At 52.9% G+C, this 24,585-nt stretch overlaps 1 protein-coding gene, 1 long non-coding RNA gene and 1 other non-coding gene across 5 annotated transcripts in view; 1 reads left to right on the top strand and 2 right to left on the bottom strand.

Moving 5' to 3' along the window:
* Window positions 1-24,585, bottom strand: part of RNF220 (ring finger protein 220) — a 221,035-nt gene that overhangs the window by 16,056 nt on the left and 180,394 nt on the right. For 2 of the 3 annotated variants that reach the window (XM_027599911.2, XM_027599918.2), the window contains exons 3-6: window positions 19,356-19,488; window positions 11,324-11,369; window positions 7,590-7,691; window positions 2,817-2,859 (exon numbers count right to left, since the gene is read on the bottom strand). In XM_027599911.2, coding sequence (XP_027455712.1) covers window positions 2,817-2,859; window positions 7,590-7,691; window positions 11,324-11,369; window positions 19,356-19,488 — 324 coding nt within the window. Of the gene's footprint in view, window positions 1-2,816; window positions 2,860-3,026; window positions 3,261-7,589; window positions 7,692-11,323; window positions 11,370-19,355; window positions 19,489-24,585 lie in introns of those variants that run through there. The other variant, XM_035727039.1, reaches the window with a different exon arrangement.
* On the bottom strand, window positions 228-331 carry LOC113917364. Its single transcript, XR_003518214.1, has one exon. It is a non-coding gene; the product is annotated as a U6 spliceosomal RNA (small nuclear RNA).
* On the top strand, window positions 3,318-14,074 carry LOC113925288. The gene is made up of 3 exons (XR_003520971.2): window positions 3,318-3,361; window positions 13,228-13,375; window positions 13,851-14,074. It is a non-coding gene; the product is annotated as an uncharacterized LOC113925288 (long non-coding RNA).

The raw sequence follows: 24,585 nt of genomic DNA, 5'->3' as shown, positions 1-24,585 counted from the left end.
CTCTCCAAGTTGCTAGGTATCTGCCCAGAAAGCCAAGACCATGGGCTCTCTTAGAGAACATCTCTTGGCTAGAACCTAAGGTCCCTCCATGGGGCCAATTTGTCTTGCTGGTCACTCATCAGCTAAAACCCCTTTTGTTCCTGGGCCAAGGGCCCTGTGGCACAGCCCTCAGTGTCCTACCTAGAATCTCTCAGGAAGATTTTCTCTCATGTCCACTGGTCCCATTTTTTAAAACGGAATGCTTCATAAATTTGCATATCATCCTTGTGTTGGGGCCATGCTAATCTCTGTGTTGTTACAATTTTAGCGTATGTGCTGACAAAGAAAGCACTTCACTGGTCCCATTTTACAGAAGAGGAGACTGAGGCCCAGTCATAAAGGTATAGAGGATCTGAGTCAGAGAGCCCATGGTACCTTGAGCGGACAGCTTTCATTGCGCCTACCCAAACCTGTTCCATCATTTCTAATCAGTGCAGGGGGCTGGCAGGCCCCTGAGGCAGACGGCTGCCTGCCATGCTGTCCCGCAGGGGGCTCAATTCCAAAGTGCACACTGTAAGCCCAAAGCACTGCTAATTAATGCTGAGAGATGCAATCATTTCTAATTAGCTCACTAATCCCTCTCTGCAGCCCTCCTGTCACTGAAGCAGGAAGGGGTCAAAACAAGGGACTGCCACCCTCCCCGTGCAATAGCAGGAGTAGAGCTAGCCACTCTGAGATCAGACTGATTGAGGGGTGTGGGAGCCAGCCAGGGAGAAAATGGTTCCCCACTGTAAAGCCAGGAAAAACTTTCTCATGGATATTGACCCTGGTGGGAAGCTCATGAATACAGTTTAGGGAGGGGAACACAGGTGAAAGCTGATGTTACAATTTAGAGCTTCAGCTGTGTATTAGGCTCAGCATCAAATACCTTACACCACAAGGTAGCTCATTTAATTCTATATTCAACCTGAATCAAGTTTGCATTACCCATTTTAACAGAAGACGCTTAAGTCTCAGAGAGAACAAGGCACATGCTCAAGTAGCTAAAAAGTGGCAAAAAACAGGAGAAATCAGGCCTGACTCCATAGGTTAGAATGCTCTCCTCTCCTAAGAGTACCACACCTGCCCCCTGACTGACAACAGCAACAAAGACTGATCTGTGAGTGTGCTAGGGCACTAAGAATACGTACATGGGGACCTACCTCTTGCCTGTTGAGAGTCTGAGGCAGAGAGCTACTCCAACTGCAAAATAGTAGCTCTAGGAAGACCCAAACCAATAGGAAAGCCATCACCCCACCAGAGATGGCATGGAGTTTGAGAAATCTTGGTCTGCAGCCTGGCCCCAATCTTCAATTTCCTGTGGTCTCACTACAGGAGAGGGGACTATGAGTGCCCTCCTTGATTTTGTAGACAAAGATCTAGATCCCTTCACCTTGACTGTCCTAACACTTGGAATTTCAGGCTTGAGCCACCTTGGCACGCTGCAGCCAGGGCTGGGATGGAGAAATCATCAGAAACGTGAGGGACCCTGACAGTTCTTGAAGCCCATATGGAGCAGTGTGCCAATATAAAGGGCCTATGACAAACACTGATGACTGAATAAAGAAATTAATCTTAGAGAACTGCGAAGGAGAGCATGATACTGTACATTGTTCTTGCCCAAGCCACCCGGGACAGAAGATCCCTTATAATCCCAGGAAAGCACCCTGATGGGTTGGACAACATCTGAACATTCTCAGATAACCAAGGCAGGTTTGGTTTAACTTGCCATTCATCTTGTAAGTCCTGAACTAAGCTTACTAAAGTGTAGGTAGTTTGCTTAAGGAGGGAGAACGACATGGTCACAGAAGCACAGATTTTGGAGGTAAACTTCAGTTTAAATCATGGTTCAGTTACATCCCATTTGCGCAATTTTAAACAAATCACCTTCTCCTCTCCCAGCCTCAGTTTCCTTATCTACAAAATATGTTACCACTTTCTTCTCAGAAGTACTATGATAATGATGATTAACATGGTGTCAGGCCATAACGAATGCTTTCCCTTTCCCGGATCAGGGCTCAGCCAGGCAGCAGAAACCAAGTGGCAAGAGGTGGAGATCCTGAATGTCCGACATAGCCTCACTCACCAGCTGGCCCAGAGACCCTAAGCCCCTTACAGCCAATACCCAGATATACCACACCCTAGTCAGCACAAAAAGCTCGGTTCACCCAATTGTGTTCAGCAAATAGTAATGCTCCAGAGGTCTGAATCCAAAAGGGGGGGGGGCACCAGGTAGTGCATACACGACGTGCTTTCAGAGGCCTCTAAGAGCTGTCGAGCCCACGCTGATCACCTTTGTGAAATGTGGGCCGACTGATAACTCAAAGAGCCCTGGGATGAGTTAGTTCCTGTTGCCGTGGGAACTCCAGATCTCACTGCATTGTCAAGTCTCAGCAGAGAGGCTGTATTCACACTACTGGGCGCTGATTAAAAACTGGAAGAAAAACATTCTCAGCGCCCTGCCGGCTTGTACAGTGAGGTCCCAGCAGTTTGCAAATTCAAAGCTGAGCTCCCGAGTGGAATTGTGTAGCTTGTTCCTCATTCTCTGGTACTTATTGCCCGCCAGGGTTCTTGAAGGCCTTTAGAGAGGCGTGGGCAAGAGCTGGAACCATAACCTCCATTAGACAGACGGGGAAACTGAGGGCGGCCGCCCTGGTTAGCACTCTCTCAGGCGCTGTGACTGCGACGAAGCCCAACCGCCCCTATGTCGAAGAGACCCAGGCAAGCCTGGAGCTGCAGGCAGTGAGGGAGGGAGGAGGCCGGGGGTGGGGCGGAGGGAGGGGCCGGGCAAGACTCACCATTCAGTCGGGTCTGCCGGTTGGCTCGCACTCGCAGGAAGGTCTGGGAGAAGATCCCGGGCAGAAGCAAAAAAAAAAAAAAAAAAAAAAAAAAAAAGAGAGAGAGGGTGAGAGAGAGCGTCAGGCGCGGCCTGGAGCCCTGGCCCCCGCCCCAGCACTGGACCCCGGTCCCGGCCTGCCCCGCCCCAAACAGCCCGTAAACAAACCTACTTCCTCCCTCCCGCCGGCCCCCCTGCTCCGCCGGCCGCTCCGGGCCCTCGGCATAGCCGCCGGGGGATGCTCTAACGGGACCCCGTGGCCGCCGCACGGTGCCGCCCCAACCCCGGTCTCCGGTGCTCTGGGCCCTGCGGCCGCCTGGCCGACGAGGGCGGCGATGCGGGCGGATTCCCCCCGGCTGCCCGGCGGCGGCGGCACCTCAGCTCCCACCGGCGGCGGCGGCCATGTTGGCCCTGATCACGTGACCCGCTGCCGTCGCGCGCCGGGGTGAAAGTTCACGAGGGGGGGGGCGGCCGGACCAGGACCAGGAAACAGCTGCTCGTACTCCGGTAGTAACCGGCTGGGGCCGCTCTGGGGTCCCTCCCACCGTCCGCAAAGCCAACCCGGCAGAGTTTTAGCGGCCGCCAGGTCCTCCCACCCCGCTCCACGCCCCCTGCCAGGGCGGTGCTCCTTCCGCCCGAGAGCCTCAGTCCGGCCCCGACCCCGGCCTCACGCAGGGCTATCGCTTTGCTGGGGAGGAGGCGTCTGGATTCCGGGTCGCCTCCGGGCGATCCCACCGAATGTCCCAAACTGTCCCTCCCCCAGCCCCTGGCCTTTCTGTAGTCCCGTTGCTAGAGGATTCCCAGTTCAGCTGTCTCTCAGACAGCCCCTGGAGGTTTCGCAGGCACCGCACGTCAACGCGGCCAACGCGGAACTCGACATCCCCCAAACAGCCGCTTTCCTCCTGGGTGTTCGGATAGCACCATCCACTTAGTTGTGCCCATACCGGAAACGTGAGAGGTGTCATTGGCCCCACCCTCCTTCATGCCTCACACTCAGTCCAACTTTAGATGCCAGAGTCTATCTTTAAAGGTCTCTTAAATGTTCTCATCTCCACCTCTGTGTATCTCCTACTCATCTTTACAGGCCTAAGCAAAAGTATCTTTTCCTCCCGTTGGAGTACTTTGATCTCCATTGTGGCTCATACAAATTTTTATGGTGGACTGACCACTCCAGGGTTGGGGCCACGTGTGGGTCATATGGGTGAACCCAGGGCCCTGCACAGCGCTTGGCATAGCGTATTTCTTGAATGGCTATACCTACCTTGGATGTCACTGTTCTAGTTCATAATCTGTGACCTCTCAAAATTTGTCTCTCATCTGGCCTTCTGGTGTTGTTTCTCTCCCTGCGACCCATCCTTCAGACTACACACAGTGTGATCTTTTGTATTGTATAAAATTGACCCTGTCTCCCCCTCTCCCACATCTTTAAATCCTTCAGTGGTTCTCCACCTAGAAGATCTGCAGCATGGCATACAGGCCTTATGTGACCTGATTTTTTCTTCAGATTTTTCTTCTACTTTTGCTTTCTCCCTTTGCCATCTTGACACTCTACCTTTGCAGGGCTAACTGTAGTTCCTTAGCACTCCATGCTCTGGACTCTGGACTAGATTATCCTTCATGCCTCCATATCTGCTGCTTGGTTAACGGTTGTTCACCCTTCAGGACTCTGGGAAGGCTCCACTTTTCCCCAAATGTTGGGTTAGTTGCCTCCTCTGAGTTTTCACCACCCCTTGGCTTCCCTCTGATCTTGTATATTGTGATTATTTACATGTGTGTTCCTTCTACTGAGGGTGGGGTCATCTCTATCCAGTCACCCAGCACAGGGTCTAGCATGCAGGAGGTATCAGTGGGAAGGGGAGAAGGATATTTATGAGGGAAGCCTCTGAGCCCAGTGCAGGGATGGAAAACAATCAAGGATTCAGGGCCAAATTCCAGTTCAAATTCTGACTCTGTTACTCATAATTTATGTGTTCCAAAAAAAGTCACATCCCCTCTCTAGGCCTGTTTCCTTAGCAATAAATTGGGGGCAACGAATCCTAGTCTGCACAGTTGTATGAGGGTAAAATGAGGTCATGGTTAAGGGAGTTAGGTAACCCAGCAGGGGCTAAGTAAATGGGAAACCAAACCAGAAACCAGACCCCCCCTCACCACTGCCCAGCTTTCGATGATTAAAAAAAAAAAAAATCCAACAGAATTGACCAACTAGTACATGCCAGGCATTGTATAAAGATCAGGGGAGGGGATACCCAGCTAGTCTCTGGGGAACTTTCAGTGTCACCTTCTACCAATTCCCCTTGCATTTTACATGCTAACAAAACTGAACTGCTAGCAGGTCCCCCAAGTACATCATTCTGTGATACACCTCTATGCTCTTTGTACACAGGGTTGTCTTGAAATGGCAGACCTTCTTTGTCCACCAAAGTGAACTCCTACTTGTCCTCTGAAACCCTGTTCAGTTGTTACCTCCTCTGTGACGCTTGCTTTGATTTGCCCCTCTTTACACTGTGCTGTCCCAGAAACTTATTTATAACTGTCACAGCACTAAAACACTGGGCTATAATTATTTATTTGCAAATCTAAGCCCCTGAAGGCAAGGACACTGGGCTGAGCATGTTTGAGTACAGGAAGGGTGTAAAGAAGGATGGGACAAGGTCATTGCCTTGGAGGAACTCCCAGTCTAGTGAAACAGTCATGCTCGTTGTGATAGGTTAAATATGGCCACAATTCTTTGCAGCTCCTTCTGTCAAGAGCTGCATTTCCTTATCCCTTGATTATGGGTTAGCTTTGCGACTTGTTTTGCCAAGTTGATGTGAGTTCCAGAGTCTAGGCTTCAAGAGGCTTTGCAGTTTTGGCCTTCACCCTCTTGGTGTGACACTGCCCTGAGGCTGCCAAGTAAGGAAGCTGATCTAACCTACTGGAGGATTAGAGGCCACATGGAAGAGAACCAAGGCATCCCGATCTCCCAGAATGTGAAGCTTTCCAGCCTAGTCAATCCTCCAGCTGAATGAGCTGCATAAGAGGAAAGGCCCAGTCAACTGAAAAAAAAAACCATGAGAAATAATACATTGTGTTAAGCCACTAAGTTTCGAGATGGCTTGTTATATGTCAGTAAATAATGGAAACATATCTAAACAGGTGATCGCAATATAGGATGATAAGGGCAATCATAGGGACATACAGGGGTCATGAGAAGAGATAGCTAATCCAGAAAGGCTTCCTGGAGGAGATGGTATTTGGGCAGGGTATTGAAGGATAAATAGAAATGTGATGGGGTGGGGTAAAATAGTCCCATTAGAAGAAACGGCATGTGTAAAAGTGTGCAGGCAAGAAAGGAATGGCACAGCCAAAGGGAGTGGTTGGCATTAATTACGTGGGGATAGCCCATAGGGTTCATGGAGGGCAGTGTTAGGAATGGCAGCTGGAAATACGGGTTGAACCTAAATCAGAGAAGACCTCAGTACCATGCCTTAGCATGCTGTGCCTCTGCCTCATGGTAGTTCTTTTCCTAGTTGGGCAGGTACTGAGGCTGAATGCTGTGCCTGAAGTAGAGAGGGTGGCAGAATGCCCCCTAAAAGCAGGGCTCTGTCCATCCCTTTGGAGTGGAACTCTCTGGTACAGAGCCTTGTCTCCCTATCAGACCAGAATTCTGTGGGGTTGGGTCCTTTCTCCACTTACACTAGCATTGTCTGGGTGAGAGCAATGTTCCCCAGGGGCTGGACTGGACTGCCTCTCTTGAACCAAGGTTTATGAGAGTGGGGATTCCTCTGGGGGGCTAGCACTTTGGACTATGCAGTTTGAGTCCCATATAGAAGCACAGGAGGTGCCAGTGGAGGCTGGTGTCCACTCCCCTGCTCCCTTCTCTAAGCTCTGCACCCTGATGCCAGGCTGTGTCAATTGGGAGGAAAGGGGGCCCAAGGAGAACATCTCTTAATTCCAACAAAGGCTTCCTGTGTGCCAGCAGTGACCCAGGTCCTCTATCTGGGATTATAGGTCCCTGCTGCCTTGTCTTTCCACATCCAATCAGGGCTGAGTCAGAGCTGTTTTCTCCTTTTACGCTGGGGCTTCCTGAGAAGCCCTATTGCCATTGAAACAAATGTTTCTTGGAGGAAGGCCCTGTTTTCTTCCATCTGACTGGGGCTCCTAAGGGCAGGACTCTGTCTCTCCTCAGACAGAAGCTTCTGGGGGAGTTCTTTCTCTTTCCTTATCACAAAGGATATCCATATAGAGCTAGGATGTTACCCTCAGGCCCCCTCTTGCTGTGATCTTTTGGGACTGTGTGATTACTCCCTTCCTCTTTGCCCAAGGCACTCACAGGTAATGTCTGCCTGTCTCTTTCTGGGTCTGATACCAAGGTTTGGCAGCACTGAATAGTTATTCGCTCAAGGGATCCTGGTTTTGAAATCTTCAGGGGATTTGGGGCTATGTCTCTGGGTCCCTCATGAAATGAAGCCACATAGGATACCTCTTGATGAGTGAGAAGCTTCAGAAATGCTCAGAGCCCACCAGAACCCTGGTGACCTTGGCATCACTCCTTAAAACCCATCTGTAGAAGGCCTATTCCCTGACACCTGTGCCTTCTGGGTTCAGTTAGGGGCAGTGGACGCAGAGGGAACCAAATACAGTTCAGGTTTCTCTTCTCCCCTCCCAAGGAGGGGGAGGAGTTAGCACCAGGCAGGCGCCTCTAAGCTTTCATCTACGTGAGCTTCCTTCTGATGCTCACCCACTCCCTCCTCACCTGGTATCTGTCTGAGTGGTGCAGGTCGTCAGTGGCAGAGGAGTGTGGTGAAGCTGTTGGAGACTCTCCTTCTCTCTTGATGGAAGCAGACAACAGGAGGGACTGGAAGAAGAAAAGAGACATGTCGCCTCAGGCCAAATGAGACCTGCAGTCAGTCAGTCTCCTAGACTTCCCAGTCCAACGGAGCTTTGGGGAGAGGGGCAGAGAGGAAGGCAGAGGGATAGTCTCAACCACTCTTGAGAAGGCAGGCAGGTGTTGGGGTCCCGGGGTTATGGTGGTGGAAGAGGGTGGCTTGATTCTGGGAACGGGTAGAGACCTTCAAGAGGGTCCAAACCTCCCAGACCTCAGGTAATCTCTGCCCCAGTGGGGCAGGACTCCCTGCCCACTCCCAGTGGGCTGAGATGATATATGCTTTGTTCTCCCTTAGCAAGCAGAGACTCTGGGACCCCCCCCCCTGAAGGGTTGGGGGTAAAGCCACATACCTGCTGCCCTGCCTGCCCCTAATACAGGCTGACGGCAGCCCTGCTATGGAGACAGTAAATTAAATAGTATATATGAGTTTCCCGCATGCAGCTAGGGATGTACGCTGGGTCCATTTATCCCTGCGCTGCGGCAGTGACCCCAGCAAGAACCCCAGCAGAACTAACCCCCCTACGTCAATCCTGTGCAGCCTCTCCTACATGTGCCTGCAGTTTAGATTAATAAACTGTCTGCTTTACATTGTGTTCGAGCGCCACAATTCTAAATACCACATGGCACGTTCAGCCGGCTCTTGCCGGCTCTTGCCGGCTCTTGCCAAGGCCTGTTCAGCTGCAAACGGGGGGGGGGGCCTGGAGGCCTGAAAGCAATCCCTACTTCCTTCCCCCACCCTCTCCAGCCTGCAGGGCTCGGAGCCGGAAGCATACAATTCCCTAGGAGGCCTCCCCAGCCTAGAAACCATGCCAAATCGCCAGTGACAGCCCAAAGAAAGCAATTTGGGAAAGATGGAGCAGCCATTTATCCTTCATCTCCAACCGAGCCTTAGGATGTGACCCGCATGCGGTGGCTAAGCTGCACATCCTCAGGCAAGGGCCCTGGTTGGGGAGGGGCAGCTGCTGGCCTGGCAGGGCTCCCTGACTCAGCCTCTCCCCAAGAGCTGGCAGAGGAAAGAGGCTGGGAAGGGCCTGCAACTTGGAGCCCTTTCTTCACCCAGCCAGGCAGGCCCAGTGCAGATTAAGGTGGGCTTTCAGGCAATGTCCTTCTCCTTCTCTGGTCCCAGGGAGGATGCTGAGGAGGGGAAACAATGTGGGGGTCCCTGCCCCCCGCCACGAGAAAGCTCCCTCTTGTGTGCTTTCTCTCTCTCATTCTCTCTAAGTTAGAAGCCCTGAGAGGCCCCAGCATTACACCTGGGGCAAGCAGAATAAAAAAAGGTCACTGGCGCTTTTTAAACATGGACCAAAAAGCAGTAAAATGTGTTTTGAAAAAAAAATCCCGGCATTAAATCATGACTTTTTGCCTGGCTCTTCGCCTCATTAAAAGTGGCCTTTTGGAAGGTAAAATTATCATTGTAAGCGATAAGATCTTTAAGAAAATAATTCACGGCTTCTTCACCCTTTAATATGATAGCCGCCACCGGCTAATTTTTTTCTTAATGGCAATGAGGCCATCAATCTTGTCTAAGGCCCCCTCGCCCTCTCCTCCTCCCCCCTCCCTCCGCCTCCCTGTCTTCTCAGTCTCTGGCTTGAACCTTCTACCTTATGCCTCTTCCACCCATGGCCCACTTCCCTACAGCCTCAGCCACAGGCAGGGGATAGACCCTGAAATGGTCAGCTTTGGGGCGTGAGCATGAATCTGGAAGTGGGCGAGCAGGGGTCCTTGCCTCTGAGTTTGATTATCAACATGCCTGTGTCGGTGGTGGCAGGATCCACACAGGTTTTAAGACCTCCTTTGTGAGTCTTCTGACCTCGGTAGTGTGAGCATCTGCATATGTGTGGGGCCAGGTATGGACGTGGATTGCATCTGTGTTTATCCTTCGAGCACAGGCCTCACTGGGGTCCAATGCCTAGCCCTGACAGCCATGCTCAGGTGTCAGGCGTCAGGTGGCAACGGCTGGCCTACCTTCCTTAACCACAACCACTGAATGCTGCAGGCATCCACGGGTGGGTGGCTCCCCACCTGCATGGTCCACAGCTCCGTGGCAACACCCACCTTTTCTCTTTAGGACCAGAGGACTTTGCTTCCTTGGGCAGGGCCTACATCTGTCTCTGCCCCTCATTCTGTCCAACTTTCTGTGTTGAGTGATTTCCTGAATGAAGGTGCAAAATCCACTCCCACCCTTTCTGAGGCCTCCGGGGGAGTTGGGCCAACCTGGGAGGTAATATTATCGCTCTGGCTCCTTTTCTCCAAACTGCCCTCTCAGATGTCACCAGTGCCTTTAAGACTTCTTAATGCAATGGTTCCCTTCTCTGGACTTTCTCTCTTCAACTGCTGACCACCTCATATGTTTGGAACTTTTCTCCCCGAAGAGTCTGGGGTACCAGGCTCTCCTGGGCCCCTCCTAACTTGCGACCCCTCCTCCTTTGCCCCTTTCCTCGTGCCTATACCTTATCTTGAACCCCCAATGCAGGGGTCCCCAGATTCTCTTCTTGGCTTTCGCTCTAATTTCTCTGTGCATGCCTCCTGACTGATTTCATCCATTTCTGAAGCTTTTTTTTTTTTAAGATTTTATTTATTTATTTGACAGAGAGAGACAGTGAGAGCGGGAACACAAGCAGGGGGAGTGGGAGAGGGAGAAGCAGGCTTCCCGCTGAGCAGGGAGCCCAATGTGGGACTCGATCCCAGGACCCTGGGATCATGACCTGAGCCGAAGGCAGACGCTTAACGACTGAGCCACCCAGGCGCCCACCATTTCTGAAGCTTTAACCCTCACTCCTCACTCCCTATAAAAAGGGCCAGGGTTTCCTGCCTTTACGAGTCATTTTGAGAACTCTTAAGAAAGGATGTTGCCTTACCGAGGGTGAGGAAGGGGACACTCAGTGAGTAGGGTCTAGTTCTCCTCCTCAGGTCCCCACTCCCTCAAAATCATCACCTTTGGGGAAGCAGTACCATCTGCCTCTGGGGCCACCTATGGGAGTTCTTGGTACAAATCATGTCATTGTGCTAAGGCCTCTCTGGCCCCTCCTTTGAGCCAGCCACTTGCCCTTCATTTTTCCTTTCTCTGTCTGATGCTTTCAAACCTCTCTCCCATAGTATCTGTTTAGAGGGGGCAGATTGTCTCCCCAGATGAGCCCAACATCCTCCCTGGCTCCCTGCTGCCCTCAGGACAAAATACACACACACACACACACACACACACCCATGGCCTGGCTTTGAAGGCCAGTGCACTCTCTGTCTTGGCCTGCACTTCTGTATTTTTCTTTACCTGCTACAGTTCACCTTCCTCCTTTGAGTCTTAATGTCCGAGCCCCCCATGCCTCCAGGTCATTCTTAGCTTTGACCCCTGTCCTGACTGGAAGAGGAAGAAGTCAGATGAACATACTCTGGCTCGTGCTCAGAGTACACACACACACACACATACACACACACACACGCACATGCACACTCAAGCACACAGGTTAGCCCTCCGCCTCAGACTGACAATCAAACCCTGGAGACAGTTGGGCATCCAGTAAGAGCTCCTTTTCCTCGAGAGAAATCAGTCATGGGTAGGCCTAGGTTAGGATGGGTAGGAGGAAAACACACAATTGTCCACCTACCTTGGGGGTGCCTGGAGCCATGGCATCCTTCAGAAGGGAATTCTTGCTGCCAAGAAAGAAGAGAACAGGGTGACCATACCACTTGCTGCCCAGGGCATGCAAGAGAAGAATAGCAAGACCCCAAAAAGAGAAGGCATAGCCAGCTTAGCCCAGCCCTGTGCAGCCAAGCTCTACCAAGGCCATTCAACCCCAGCTGGCCCTGACTAGCTCAGCCTCCATCAGGGACCCGTGGCAAGAGCTGGGAGGGGGCATAGACACTAGGCCTGGTAGGCTCCCTCGTGAATCTGAGGAAAGAGGCTTTACCTGACTCCTGCTATCAGCCCTGAGGATTCTGCATATCCTGGATGCCCCCTTCCCTCCACCTCCTGTCCCCAGCCTGCTCTTAGCTCCTATGGGATTGGGGTGATGGAGCTGACATGGCTCTTGTCAATTCTCCCTCCAACACGCTGCAAACTGCGTTAGGCCAGGAATGATCTCCCCCTGATTCAATTTGTCAGCCCCAGGCCCTCCGGCATCGGGCGCGGCAGGCGGGCGGGAGCTGGGCCCTGAAATATGGTGGGCAGCTTGGAGCAGGTGGGGGCAGGGGCGGGAGGTGATGGATGGGCTGTGGGGGAGGCGAGGACTGTGTTTAATAACAAAATTGGTATGCAAGGCCACATCCCGCGCTAAGCATGAGTGATCCAGAGCCACAAAGTATTACAAATCCCTGCTAAACAGATGCTGACAATGGAACAAGACGTATCAAATCAGATCCACTTCAGAAACATTAATATCCCTGTTCCTGTCCCTCCCTCCCTGCTGCCCCCACTTGCTCACCACATCTGTGCTCACACATTCATGCACGTGCACTCACACACACATACAAATACATGCGCACGGAGGCGCTGGCTGATACATGCAGGAGGCAGACACAGCCCATTGACACAGGGTCCCTGCACGGACACGTACAAGCTATGCAGGTACAGCACACCCACAGAGCTATCTGTAAGGCACAAAAGACACACAGACACACACCCAAGGCAGAATGTGTGGGGCACGCACGGACTCACAGGGCATGGACCCAGGGAACACCCACACAGTCAGACGTAGTAGATACACCCAGTATGTGAGCAAAGGCTTAGGTGGATTCAGATAAAGTCCTCATTGTCCCCCAGGGGATGTTTGGCAATGTCTGGAGACCTTTCTGATCATCACCACTGGGGGCCCAGAGTTTGCTACTGGCATCTGGTGGGTAGAGGATATTAACCATCCTATAATGTATGGGACAGCCCCTCCCAACGAAGAATTATCTGGCCCCAAATGTTAATAGTGCTGAGGTTGAGAAACCCTGGCATAAAGGCAAATACACACATATCTACTGTCCATGATTCTGTCAACAGTCACTCAGACCCATGTGGTCACACTCAGAGGCTCAAACATGTTGTAAATAAAGACCCATTCACAACAGTCCCCCAGACCTGGGTGAGGAGCTGCTCAGGCGCCAACATCCACAGAAATACATGCATGGATGCAGACAGCCACATGCACGGACACGCACCCACACATGCAGACACACGTGGACACACACCCACACAGACACACGCATCACAGTGCAGAGGCCACCGGGCTCAGCAGCAGCATGAGCCTAAGGTCTGAGTGTAAACGCAGAGCTGCCTGCCTGTGCGATCACACAGTGTGGGCATCACAGACTGGGAAGGACAGCCAGACCAGGTTCCACTCAGTTCCATTTGGTTCCTGAACAGTCCCTGTATTCTTGCTCCCAGCCAGTCCCTGATTTAGGCAATGGGTACAGAGAAGAAACTGAGCTGCTCTTTAGGAGCAACTAGTTGGGGACTTCATGACTTTGAGCCTTCCTTCACTCACTCAACAAGGACTGACATCCCATTGCACCTGTGTCTGGACAGGTACAGAAATGAGGCATCTCTGTGTACCAGTATTCTCACTGGACCCCTGGCCTGAGGTCTGCGCTTTGTCTGAACAGGATCAGGTTGGGACCGAAAAGGACAGAGTGAACAATGATTGTGCACCAACCACATGGGACAGGTCTGGCAGGTATGGGCCAGGTACTCTATATGTGTTCTCTCTTTAATCTTCACAAAAACTTTACAAAGTTCACTAACAGAGGTTAAATGACACCTCTATGTTCACACAGTCCATGTAGGGTTTAGGGATTTGAGTTCCTGTTGGACCAAGTCTGAAGGGCTGCTTTTCCATTGCTCACACTGCTTCCCTAAAGATACTCAGGGGGTAGGCTGGAGGACAGAGCTTGGAGTTCTTTTTCTATCTCTACTTTGGGAACATCCCACTGACACTGGGCTTTAGTTTGCTCTGCTGGTGAGTAGAAATGAGGACCTCTACGGTGAGAATGTCCAACCTCTCCCTTTGCCAATACTCTTCCCGCCCCCTTAAGTTGGACTGGTTTATATCCAAGGAGCCTGCCTCCGGCTCCTTCCCTCTCTCTGAGCAAGTGCCCCCCCCCCCTTTCTTCCAACAACCTGATTACCTCTGACTGTGCTTGGTTCCCCAGGGACAGGAGTCTGGTGAAAAGCCTGCCACTGAAAGGGGAGGTCCGAGCTCCAGAGCTACAGGCCGACTGGCTCCTGCCCAGCCCACAGATTCCTCTGCCTTCCATCCCTCCCTGTTTCCACAGCCCGCCCCCAACGATTTCCTCCCTTCTCAGTCACTCGCTGCCTAGTGATCCATGGGTTTTAAATTATAACTGGGACCCAGGAAACGCGTTCCTAAGTACAATATTCATGGGCTGGGCTGACACTTTTAATTAAGGTGATTTACACTGAATTATCCTTGGAAATAAAGAAATGGTGTGCTGCCCAGGAATAAACCATCATCACCAGCCGCCTTTGTAAGTTACACTTCGTTTTAATCTATTTGGGGAATTGTTTATCTAGTTCATTACCCAACCAAACACCGAGGCCGGCCTTAAATAAGGCTTAAGTGGGGGTGGGGGCACTGCCATCTCCATACCCTGCCTCTCTAGAGTCCCCTAGCCTCCCTGTGGCTCCTTTCAGCACTTTGAAAGCACTGACCAGAGAGCTGGCTTCCCATCCTAGAGGCCAGGTCTCAAAGTGGCTTTGGAAGCCTCCCGGGAAAGGTCCCCAGGCTCAGGCCTCACCAAGCCACGCCTCACTTGCACCTCTGTGCCATCTCTCCATGCCTAGGGCTCTTTCCTTTCTCTGGGTGGAAACTCCTGCCTGAGGGCCACAGAGAAGTCTGGGGGTCACTCCCCACAACCCTCCAATCTTCAGCCCCCTGTATGTTGCTGCCTGTCTGCACACAACCAGTCTCTACCCCATCACCATCCCAGAGACATCTTAGGCTTAGCATGCCCAGAGCCCTGTCCATTGTCTCCTCCTTTCCCCAGAAACTTCCTTCTCTGCCATCATCACCCTTCTGGTCACCCAGGTCAGAAAGCTCTTCCTAGCAAGTACCCTGTGAGTAATCACCTAAGTTCTCTTGCTTCTTCCTCCACCAGTCTCTCCTCATTCCCTCTTCTCCATTCCCAAGGCCACTGCCATTGTCCCAGGCCAGTGGGTCAGCTCATCATCTGTCCCTTGGACCCTGCCCAACATCCTCATTTGTCTCTCTGCTTTGACCCCCAATTCATGCTCCACACTGGCCTCCAGAGCGATTCTCCTACACTTCTGCAATCTGGTCAAGGTTCTTGTGGCTCACTAATATTCTGACTCCCCCTCTGCATCCAGGACAACCCTCCAGGCCTGAAAGCCCCCTTCAATCTGTCCTTAATCTAACTATGCCCTCCTTGTTCTAACTAGCTGAGTCCTGGGGTCTGTTTGCACTCCTGTGCAGGACTGAGAAAGGGGAGGCCGGGCTGAAGGAGGGTGTGTGGGCACAGCCTCTGATCTCAAATGTAAAAGTACTTTGAAAAGTAGACGTGCTTTGCCAACAGTTCTGACTCTTCTTCCTGTAGGTGTCTGTGTGCCCACGTACCTGTGGGAATGAGTGTGTGTGTATGTGAGTATATCTAGTGTGCTGGAATGTGGGCGTGGACGGGTGCCTGTATGTCATGTACACGCGTTTGCCTGTGTCCGTAAAAAGCAGCCAGCCCTAGTTTGGGAGCCAAGAGGTCCCTGCTTCTCTGTGTGAATCCTCAGGTGTGTCAAATAGCAGCCTGCTGGGGGTGGGGGTGGGAGGAAGGTTGCTGCTCTGTGCTGTTGGGCAAAGGGAAGCAGAAGGCACAACACCAGGCCCATCCTGAAGAACTTCTCGGGGAGCAGCCATGTGGCAGGGACGGAGGGAGGCGTCCCAGGTGATGGAGAGGCACCCTGCAGCAGCGTCCACAGGCTCCGGAGCCCGCTAAGCTGTGGGAGGGGTGGGAGAGCAGAGGCAAAGGCAGAGTAAGAGCAGGAAGGGGAAAGTTGGAGGGAAGAGGAGAAGAAGGGAGGGGAGCAGGGAGCAGGGAGCATGAAGTGGAAGGGAAAGGAGAGGACTGGAGAGCTGGGCAGGAAGGCTCTGGCCATATGCCATGGATGGGGGATGCCCTCCGTGCCAGCGGTGCCCAGGCACACACAAGCTCCGCCCTCCTGCAAGACTCAGTTTCCCCATCTGTGAAATGGCTGGGCAAAGGTCCCATTCAGCTCAGGGAGCCGGTGGCAGGGAGGGGTGTGGGGGTGGGGGTGGGGGTGGGGGGGTGGGTAGGAATCTCAGGAGCCCAGGTGCCACATCTTCTCCCCCACTTCCTCGTCTCTCCTCCTGCCTCCCAGACAGCGGGCGGGGGCGGGGCAAGGGCAGCCAAGGCTGGGGCCCTCCCCGCGCACTACCCCGGCTCTGCGGCGCCCTCGCCCTCAGCCCGGAGGGAGCTGACACGCTCCTTGGGAATTTATCACGCACCCAATTACAATGTTAATTGGCAAGTTCCTGAAATCAATTAATTCGCAAATTTTTTCCAATTAAAAATCCAGATAAATCACGAGGGCAGCGGCGGCCGGTCCAGCCCGCAGTCCGGTGGGCGCAGCGGCCGCAGGGAGAGGAGGGCGGAGGAGGGGATGGGATGGGAGGGGAGGGGGCGGCGGGCGCTGCTGCCCTTGAACGCCTTTGCCGGCCGGTCGGACTGTCAGCGCGCCGGGCGCGGCGGGGCCGAGACAGATAAAACCATCGACCCGTCGCCGCCAGCGCTTCGGCTTTATCGATCCGACGGGAATTTCACTTGCTGTGCAGATCCCGCTGTCCGGCTGTCAGACACCGGGGGGGGGGGGGGGGGGCGTGCCAAGGGTTAGGGGGTGCTGGGCTGGGCCTGGACGTGAGGGGCACAGAAGTGGGGGACGCAAGACACAGCCATGAGGGGCGGAGCAGATGTGGGGGCTCTGGGTGGGTAAACGGACATGGGGGTAAGCGTGTGGAAGTAGGGGGTGCTCTGAGGAAATACGGGGGGGTACTGGTGCAGGATCACGGCTGGGGGGCACTTCTGTGGGTAGATGTGGACTCCCTGGGCTGTGCAGGGGTGGGGCCACAGGGACTAGGCTATAGTGTGGCCCCCACTGAGGAGGCAGAGAGCTTGGGCCCCCATTTTCTAGATCCTTAGGGGTCCACAGCTTTTACAGAACGCTGCAGGTCCCTCCACACACCTCTGCCTCTATTCTCTGTTCTTATTGAGGGGAAGTCCTCCATTGGAAGCAAATTACCCAGAAACCCTTCCAGACAGCCAAGGTGTGGAACTCAATTGCGGAAAGGTACTTCTTTTCCGCTGTGCCCCTTTTAGGCTAGTCCCAGGTAGTGTGTGCTGGGGAGGGTCAGGGATGTGTGTGTATGCCGGGATCGGTTAAGGACGCAGCACTACAGTGAGATTGCTTGGGTTCGAATCTTATCTTTACCACTTTTTGGGCTGTGCAACCTTAGAGAAGCCACTTAGCCCCTCTGTTCCTCAGTTTCCCCATCTGTAAAATGGAGCTAATAATTTTTTATTACCTACCCTAGAGGGTTGTTGTGAAGATTAAATACATTAATGCAATGTAGAGTACTTGGCATATAGCGAGTGTTCAAACAGGATTATTATTTTATCATTTGTATAGTCTTCTGTGCTAGTTTTAAGTATTCTCACAAATTCTTTGATATTCCTCCTGTCAAGAAGTAGAGCTTATAGAGTTTAATTCTCTCTTGAGTGGGGGCTGGACTTGGTGACTTTGCTTCTAATGAAGAGAATAAAATACACTGGAAGCAATATTGTATGACTTCTGAGACTAGATCATGTAAGGCATTGTGGCTTCCTCCTGAGTCTCTGGGATCACTTCCTCTGTGGGAAGTCAGCAGCCATGTCAGAGGGAAACTCAAGCTGTCCTACGGAGAGACCCACGTGTGGAGGAACCATCTTGGGAATGGCTCCCAAAGTCACTGGCAGACTTTCAGATGACTGCAGTCTTGGCTGACATCCTAACTGCAGTCTCATGAGAGACTGAGCCAGAAGCCACAACTACCCACAACTACCCAACTAAGCTGTTCCTGAACTGATGGTCCATAGACACTGTGGGTAATAAATGTTTGTTGTTTCAAGCCACTAGGTTTGAGGGTAATTTGCAGCACAGGAACACATAACTAATACTTCCTTCAAAATTCAGCTCAGGCCGCCCCTCCCATAGGAGGTCTTCTCTGCTCTTTGCTGGGGTTGGCACTTTCTCCATGCCCCACAGTTCTTCCCATCGAGCAGCCTCTACCCCTCACAGTTTCTATGGCCCCGCTCCCCTTACTCTCAAGCAATGAGCTTCTGGGGGTGGGACCCATTCTGGTTTACCTCTGGGTCCCCTGCACCCTGCAAGGGGGATTAGGTGAGACAGTAGAAGGAAGATCAGTCAAGTCTGATGACTTGAACTGAACAAGGGGTGGGGTGGGGATGGGAATGGTGGGGAAGGCTGTTCCCTGGCAGACGTATCTTCCAGAGAAGGCTGCAACCAACCATGTCTCCTATCCCACGTGCTCTCCTATAATATGACCGTGTCACTCTCCCATCAAAAGGTGGGGTGTATGTTTGCTCCCCTTCAATCTGGCTGGGCTGATACTGCCTCGACCAATTGAGAACAGCAGAAGTGGCATTAAATGACTTTCGAGGCTAGGTTGTAAAAGGTGATGCAGCTTCCATCTCGTTGGCTGGAACATTTGCTTGAGTGCCCTAAGCTGCTACATAGAAAATCCAACTACCCCGAGGCTGCCAGGCTATGAGCAAGCCCAGGCCACATGGAAGCCAAGTGTAGGTGCTTTGGTCACAGCCCCAGCTGAGGTCCCAGCTGACAGCCGGAATCAATCACCAGACATGTGAGTGAAGGGGGCTCCAGATGATCCCAGCTCCCAGCCATTGAGTCTTCCCAGCTGGGGCCCCAGACATCCTGGAGCAGACACAAGTGATCCCCTCTGTGCTCTGTCTGAATTCCTGAACCCACAGATTCCATGAGTACAATGAAATGGTTGCTTTAAATTGCTAAGATTTGGGGTAATTTGTCACACCCTTGCTCTGTCCCTTTGATAACCTGGCTCCTCCATTAGGCCCTCAAGGAGGCTCCATCTGGTCCTTCAGGCAGGGAGAAGGGAGGTAGGGTGGAGCACGGGGGGACCCGCCCAAGCCCATTCTTGATTGTCACCTTTCAAGACCTTGAGATTCATAGAGAAGGCAGTGCTTACTCCCCTGGATAGCGGCACAAGGCCACACTGCTGGGCAGACTGCCAGGCCCAGTCCCTGTTTCTGCTACCCTACCCGGAGGCTTAGCATGGCAGTGCAAGGCCCGGGGCTGTGGCTCATCCCTTTCCAGCTCCTCTTGTGCCCTTTTGAGGCGGAGGACTGAAGAGGGGTCACGCTCTTCCCATCTCCGAAAAGACAGCAAGAAGGGAAAGGCATCACCATTTTGCTGGAGGATCCGAGGACTGAAGGCAGAGTAGAGGAGAGTAACAGGAGGGCCTTGCCTTCTACCTAGAGGTTGGGGACTGGGCCAGGTGGCTGTTCCCGGGACCTGGTGTCTAGAACCCTGAGTGGAATCGTCTGGCAGGCAGGCTCCCCCAATTGGTGGCTTACCTGGCAGGCAGCTGGGCCAGCTGTTCAAGTTCTTGCTCCATATGCTCCTGCAACTCACTGGGCCTTAGCAGGACCTGGCAGATGGGGCAAATAGGGGCCTGGCTGTCAAACAAAGCTGCTGCCTTTTTCTTACCTGGGGAGGGAAGAAGAAGAGACAGACAGATAAGCTGGGCTAGTCTGTGGACGGAAAGCCAGTGTCCCAATCCTCCAGTCCAAGCCTGCTGCCTCCCAGGACTTCCTGGCCTAGAGGAGGGTGGAGCCCGAGGGTCTCAGACACCAGGACAATTCAACTCTTCTTTGTGACTCGGGGCCATGAATGGCACCTCCTTAGCCAGCTGCCCCTCTGGGAAATCTGTTGGGACACAGTCAATGCTCTGTGCAATCAAAGCTGAATCACTTCGTTTCATACAGGTTAGTGAAGGTCTTGGGCCATCACCCAGAATATCCAGTGCCCCTTCTGTCTCTCCTTTCCTCCCTGCTTTCATATTCCCCAAGTCTGGAGAAGGAAGAAAAGAGGGAGAAAGAGGATTCATTCCTGCAGTCATTCAGCAAACGTTGTCTGGGGTCTACTCTGAACCAGCCCCGGTGCAGAGTGGTGGGGCCACAGAATATAATCAGATCTAGTCTCTGCCCTTGAGGCCCTCACAGTCGAGGGGGAATGACAGGAAAGGACCCATGTGACTTCTGGGGTAGTGTTCTTTCCGGGTTCCTCACCTTCCCAGGATTCTGCCCATAGCTTCCCCTCTCCCTGTTCTGCATGCTGGATGCTCTTCTTCCTTCTTATGGCCCTAACTCCCATCTGTGCCCTGTAGATTCCAGAATCTGTGTCTCTTCCCCCAGATCCCTCCCTGGTTCTCTCAGCCTCTGTATCCAAGCGCCTAACGGACAGCGATGCCTGGATGTCCCCCAAGAATCTGAAAGTCAACGGATCCAAAAACAAGCCCTTCAGCTTCTTCACCCCTTGCAAAACTGCTCCTCTTCAGCAGTGCCCATCTTAGTTAATGACACCAGCACCTTAGTCACCCAAGCCGGGAAACTTCGCCTCCCCTGAGGCCCCTTCCCTTGCCTTACTGTCCCTCCCACATTCGTTTAACCACCACGTCCTATCCATTCTGCTTCTTCGGTATTCCTGGAATCTATATTCTCCCTGTTTGGGTCTCACTACCTCTCACATGGATGACCTCATTGGCCTCTTGTGAACCTAACAGATTCTGGGTTTCCCCCTCCCAAATACCCTTCAAATTGTATGGGAATACAAGTGGGTATTGTGCTGGTTTATGCTGGCTTGGGGGTCCAGCTGGGAGCCTGCACTCTGTCCCCACCATGTCCCCACCCACAGCTCTGTCACTGTCTCTGTTGCTGAAGGTGACCAGAGCACACTATTCTAGGAAGGAGGCTGAAGGTTGCCTAGTGCATGCCTCTTGGGGGAGCCTAAACTCTCTCCTCCCTTGTCACTCTTGCCACCCAGTGCTCCTCTGCCCTCTGCTTAAGGCATGGGGTTGAGGAGTCCTATTCATCCAGAAACATCCTTGCCTATCTATGTAAACGTCGACTGTAGAAAGGCTTCTTTAGCTTCAGCCAAGATCTTTCTCCCTGCTTCTTCTTCCCACTGTTGCCCAGAGAGGGTCAAAATTAGCTTTCAGAGAGATAAAGGCCATGCCAGTAATGATGGTGGTTGAGTTGGGTTGCCAGATTAAATATAAGATGCTCAGGGGTGCCTGGGTGGCTCAGTCGTTAAGTGTCTGCCTTTGGCTCAGGTCACGATCCCAGGGTCCTGGGATTGAGCCCCGAGCCGGGCTCCCTGCTCTGCGAGAAGCCTGTTTCTCCCCCTCCCACTCCCCCTGCTTATGTTCCCTCTCTTGCTGTGTCTCTCTTTGTCAGATAAATACATAAAATCTTTTAAAAAAATATAAGATGCTCAATTACATTTGAATTTCAGTAAACAATGAATACCTTTTCAGTATAAGTATGTCTCAAATATTGCATGGCATATACTTATGCTAAAAGTTACTCATTGTTCTTCCAAAAATCAAATTTACCTGGAGGTCATATATTTTTATTTGCTAACTCTAGCAACCCCATGCCTGAAGGAGCTCCCAGTTCAGGCTGAGCACAGGAACCCACCTCCCTTTGACACAAGGTTGAGGATGGTCACAGCTCTCCTGGATGTCCAGACTGAGTCATCTGAGAGCTCAAAGGAGGGAGTAGTTCATTCTGGGTGTGTGTTTTGAGGAGTGAAAAAAGAGAAGTCTTAACCAAAGAAATGAAATTTAAGTTGTACCTTAGAAGTGTTCCAGGCAGAAAACCGGGAGCAAAACAATGAGTTGTGACTTTCTTGTGGGCAGGGACCATTTCTTACCCAACTTGATATTTATAGACAATTGAAAACAGACCTGACATTGACTAGATGTGCAGTAATGAAGCAAAGCAGAGGAAAAGAGGAAGGGAAAGCCTGTAGGAAGAAGAGCAGATCATCCTAGAAGCCCGATGATCTTCGCAGAGCTGGGAGGTCCACTGTGGAGGCTTGGTGTGGGCCAGGGTAGGGTAGGTGTGGCTCTAGTCTGTGTGGTTAGGTCTCTGAGCAGGGGAAGGGGCCCTCCTGATCATGTGCCTTGCTGACTATGCCTCAGATGCTCAGAGGACAGCTGGAAGGTAGTTCTGAGTAAAAGAAGCAGATGTGACCTGGTCTGGAAGATGGGAGATGAGGATTCTAGTCTCAGCTCTGCCTCGAACTTCATTCGGCCCAAGAATCTTAGAGGTGGAGTGAGACCCTAGAAATTCTGCAGGCCAATACCTTTGTTTTACAGGTGGGGAAACTGAGTCTCTGAACTGGACAGTGATCCCTGTACTCAGCTCACGATCTCAATGCTTCATTTATTTATTCACTCAGCAAACATTTATTAAACAATTATTTTACTTCAGGCATTATTCTAGGAGAAACTGGAGTTCAGAGATAAATAAAACACGTTCTTGGCCTGAAGGAGATCACAAAGTAAGAGGAAAGCCAAAGAAGGGTCAGTGGGTCCAGTCAGCACTGCCCTGGCCAGGGCTGCGGGAGGTGGGAACGGGCGCTCGAGGGTGGAGGCTGGAGGGACCAGAGGGTGGTTGGTAGGGTCCAGGGGGAGGCAGTGCCTGATGGAAGCATGAGGGGTGAATAAAGGAGAATTGATGAGGCTGTTAAAATGGATCATTGAGACAGGGCCTGGGGCATAACTGGGGGCAATGGCAAGGGAGGGGACCTGACAAAGCAGAGGATCCAGGGCATGGAGCTGAGGTGGGAAAAATCAGGGTTTCTGCCCCTTTTAGCCTGGGCCACCAACTCTGGCTCTTAGGGATTCCTAGTGCCCAGAGTCTTCCCTCCAAGGCTGGGACCAGGACTCAGCATTCCCATTTACTTGTTCTCAGTTCATCTGCTTTGCTGCCACAGAGATCTACTTTTCGGAGCTTGGCCTCAGTTTCCCCATCAGGACAATGGGCCCTCTTCCTGGCTTCAGCTTTAGGAATAGCCTTGACAGGGATCAGCAGAGGGACCCTGAAGCCCATGCCCTCCATCCCACCCCCATTTTCTCAGGGGTTAGAGTGGCAGGTGTCAGCCTGGCCATGGGCCCCCTGCTTCCCCTCCCCCGCTGTGTTCCCTATAATTTTATATTGAGACCTGTGGTCATGACGTGGGTTTTACTGCACTAACGACATGGCCTGCCCAGGTTTAATGACAAAATCCATACTCTGGCCCTGGGCCTGCTCCTCGTTTGCATAATTCCCAGAATACAGCTCCCTGAAGCTTTTGACCTGGGCCATTACAGTGGCCATAAAACGGGCCATAAAACCGCTGGAGATGGCCAAGAGGAGGGGGCTGTGGTCTTGCGGGGGTGGGAACGAAGTCCTCAACCCCCTACTCTTCCCAGGCCTGAGAGTAGGCATCCTGGCCCTTCTCTTCCACAGTTCCCAGAATCGGAGAGTCCTCAGGCTGGAGAGACCTCTGGAAATCCCTAGTTCAGCTGCCCATCTGATGTAGGAATCCCTGGAATCCCTTCTGCAACGCCAATGTGCCAGCATCACAGGTAGGCAGACCGAGCCCTCCAGAGGCAGGCTGTCAGAAAGCATCTTCTCCTTGAGCATCCCTCACTCCTGCCCCTGCCCCTCCCCCCCACCCCCCAGCGGGCCAGGCCCTTTGCCACAGGTGGGTGTGGGTCATTGCGGGCCTAGGTTGAATCTTGTCCCTCTTCAGGAGGCCTGGCTCCATAGGGAGGTCAGGAGGCAGGCTGAGCAGCGTAGTGGGGAGACGCGGGAAGCATGAGGGGCTGGGGACAGGGACTGGGACGGGCTGTCAGTGCTAAAGATGATGAATGGGGGCGGTGAGGTGGGAGGCCCAGTGTTATCGGCAGCGGATGGCGGTGCGGGCGCTCGCCGCTCCTGTTAATCCCCGGGCGCTGCCTCAGCCCTTGCACTGATAACGAGGAAATGGGACTGACAACAATTTTTAGCTGAGAGATTCTTCACCAAAATGCCAGGCGGCCCGAGGTCTGACAGCGCCTGATTGAGTGTGTGAGTGTGTGGGGGGAACGCCGGCGGCCCCCTCCCCTCCCATGCAAAGATGGATCGCTCATTCCGCCTCCCGTCCACATTCATTACCGCACCTCCCCCCGGCCCCGCCCTGCCCCCACTGTGCCTGCCACTTCCACTTTCCCGCCCGCCGCAGGGAGCCCCCGGAGCCGGAGGGGAGCAGGGAGCAGAGGGGCCCGACCCCGTCCTCAGCCTTCCGTGCACGGCACCTCAAGCTCCACGAGCCTGAGGCGACGACAGGGTCAAGCTCCCTAGCTGTGTGACCTCCATGAGGTCGCCTTCGCGTTCGGAGCTGCTTAGAATACCTGCCCACCCAAATCGGTGAGGTTCCACCCGGAAGTGACTGGCCGCAGGCTGTGTAGACGGATAGGCACGCTGAGGAGAGCGGAGCGCTCAAGCCAAGTAGCCTTCTCCTCGCCTGGGCCAGGCTCCCCACCGGTCGGGCCCTGAGGCCTTGGAACTGGGCCTCAAGCACCTGGGGTCCCAGATCAGCCCTCTGCTGCCCCCCTCTGTTGGGAAGTGCTGACCATTGGGAGCAGGCAACTCCAGGGCCCGCAGAGCTGCTCTTTCTCTGCCATCTTCCATAGTGAAACCTGGTGCTGAACTGGGAACTGGAGGCTGGGGGTTCTTTCACAGGGAAAGCCCTCCCTTCCGAGATCACTAACCC

The sequence above is a fragment of the Zalophus californianus genome, chromosome 4 (genome assembly GCF_009762305.2).
Source record: "Zalophus californianus isolate mZalCal1 chromosome 4, mZalCal1.pri.v2, whole genome shotgun sequence".
NCBI lineage: Eukaryota > Metazoa > Chordata > Mammalia > Carnivora > Otariidae > Zalophus > Zalophus californianus.
The sequence above is the reverse complement of the archived record's forward strand: the minus strand, read 5'-3'. Positions and strand labels throughout refer to the sequence as shown.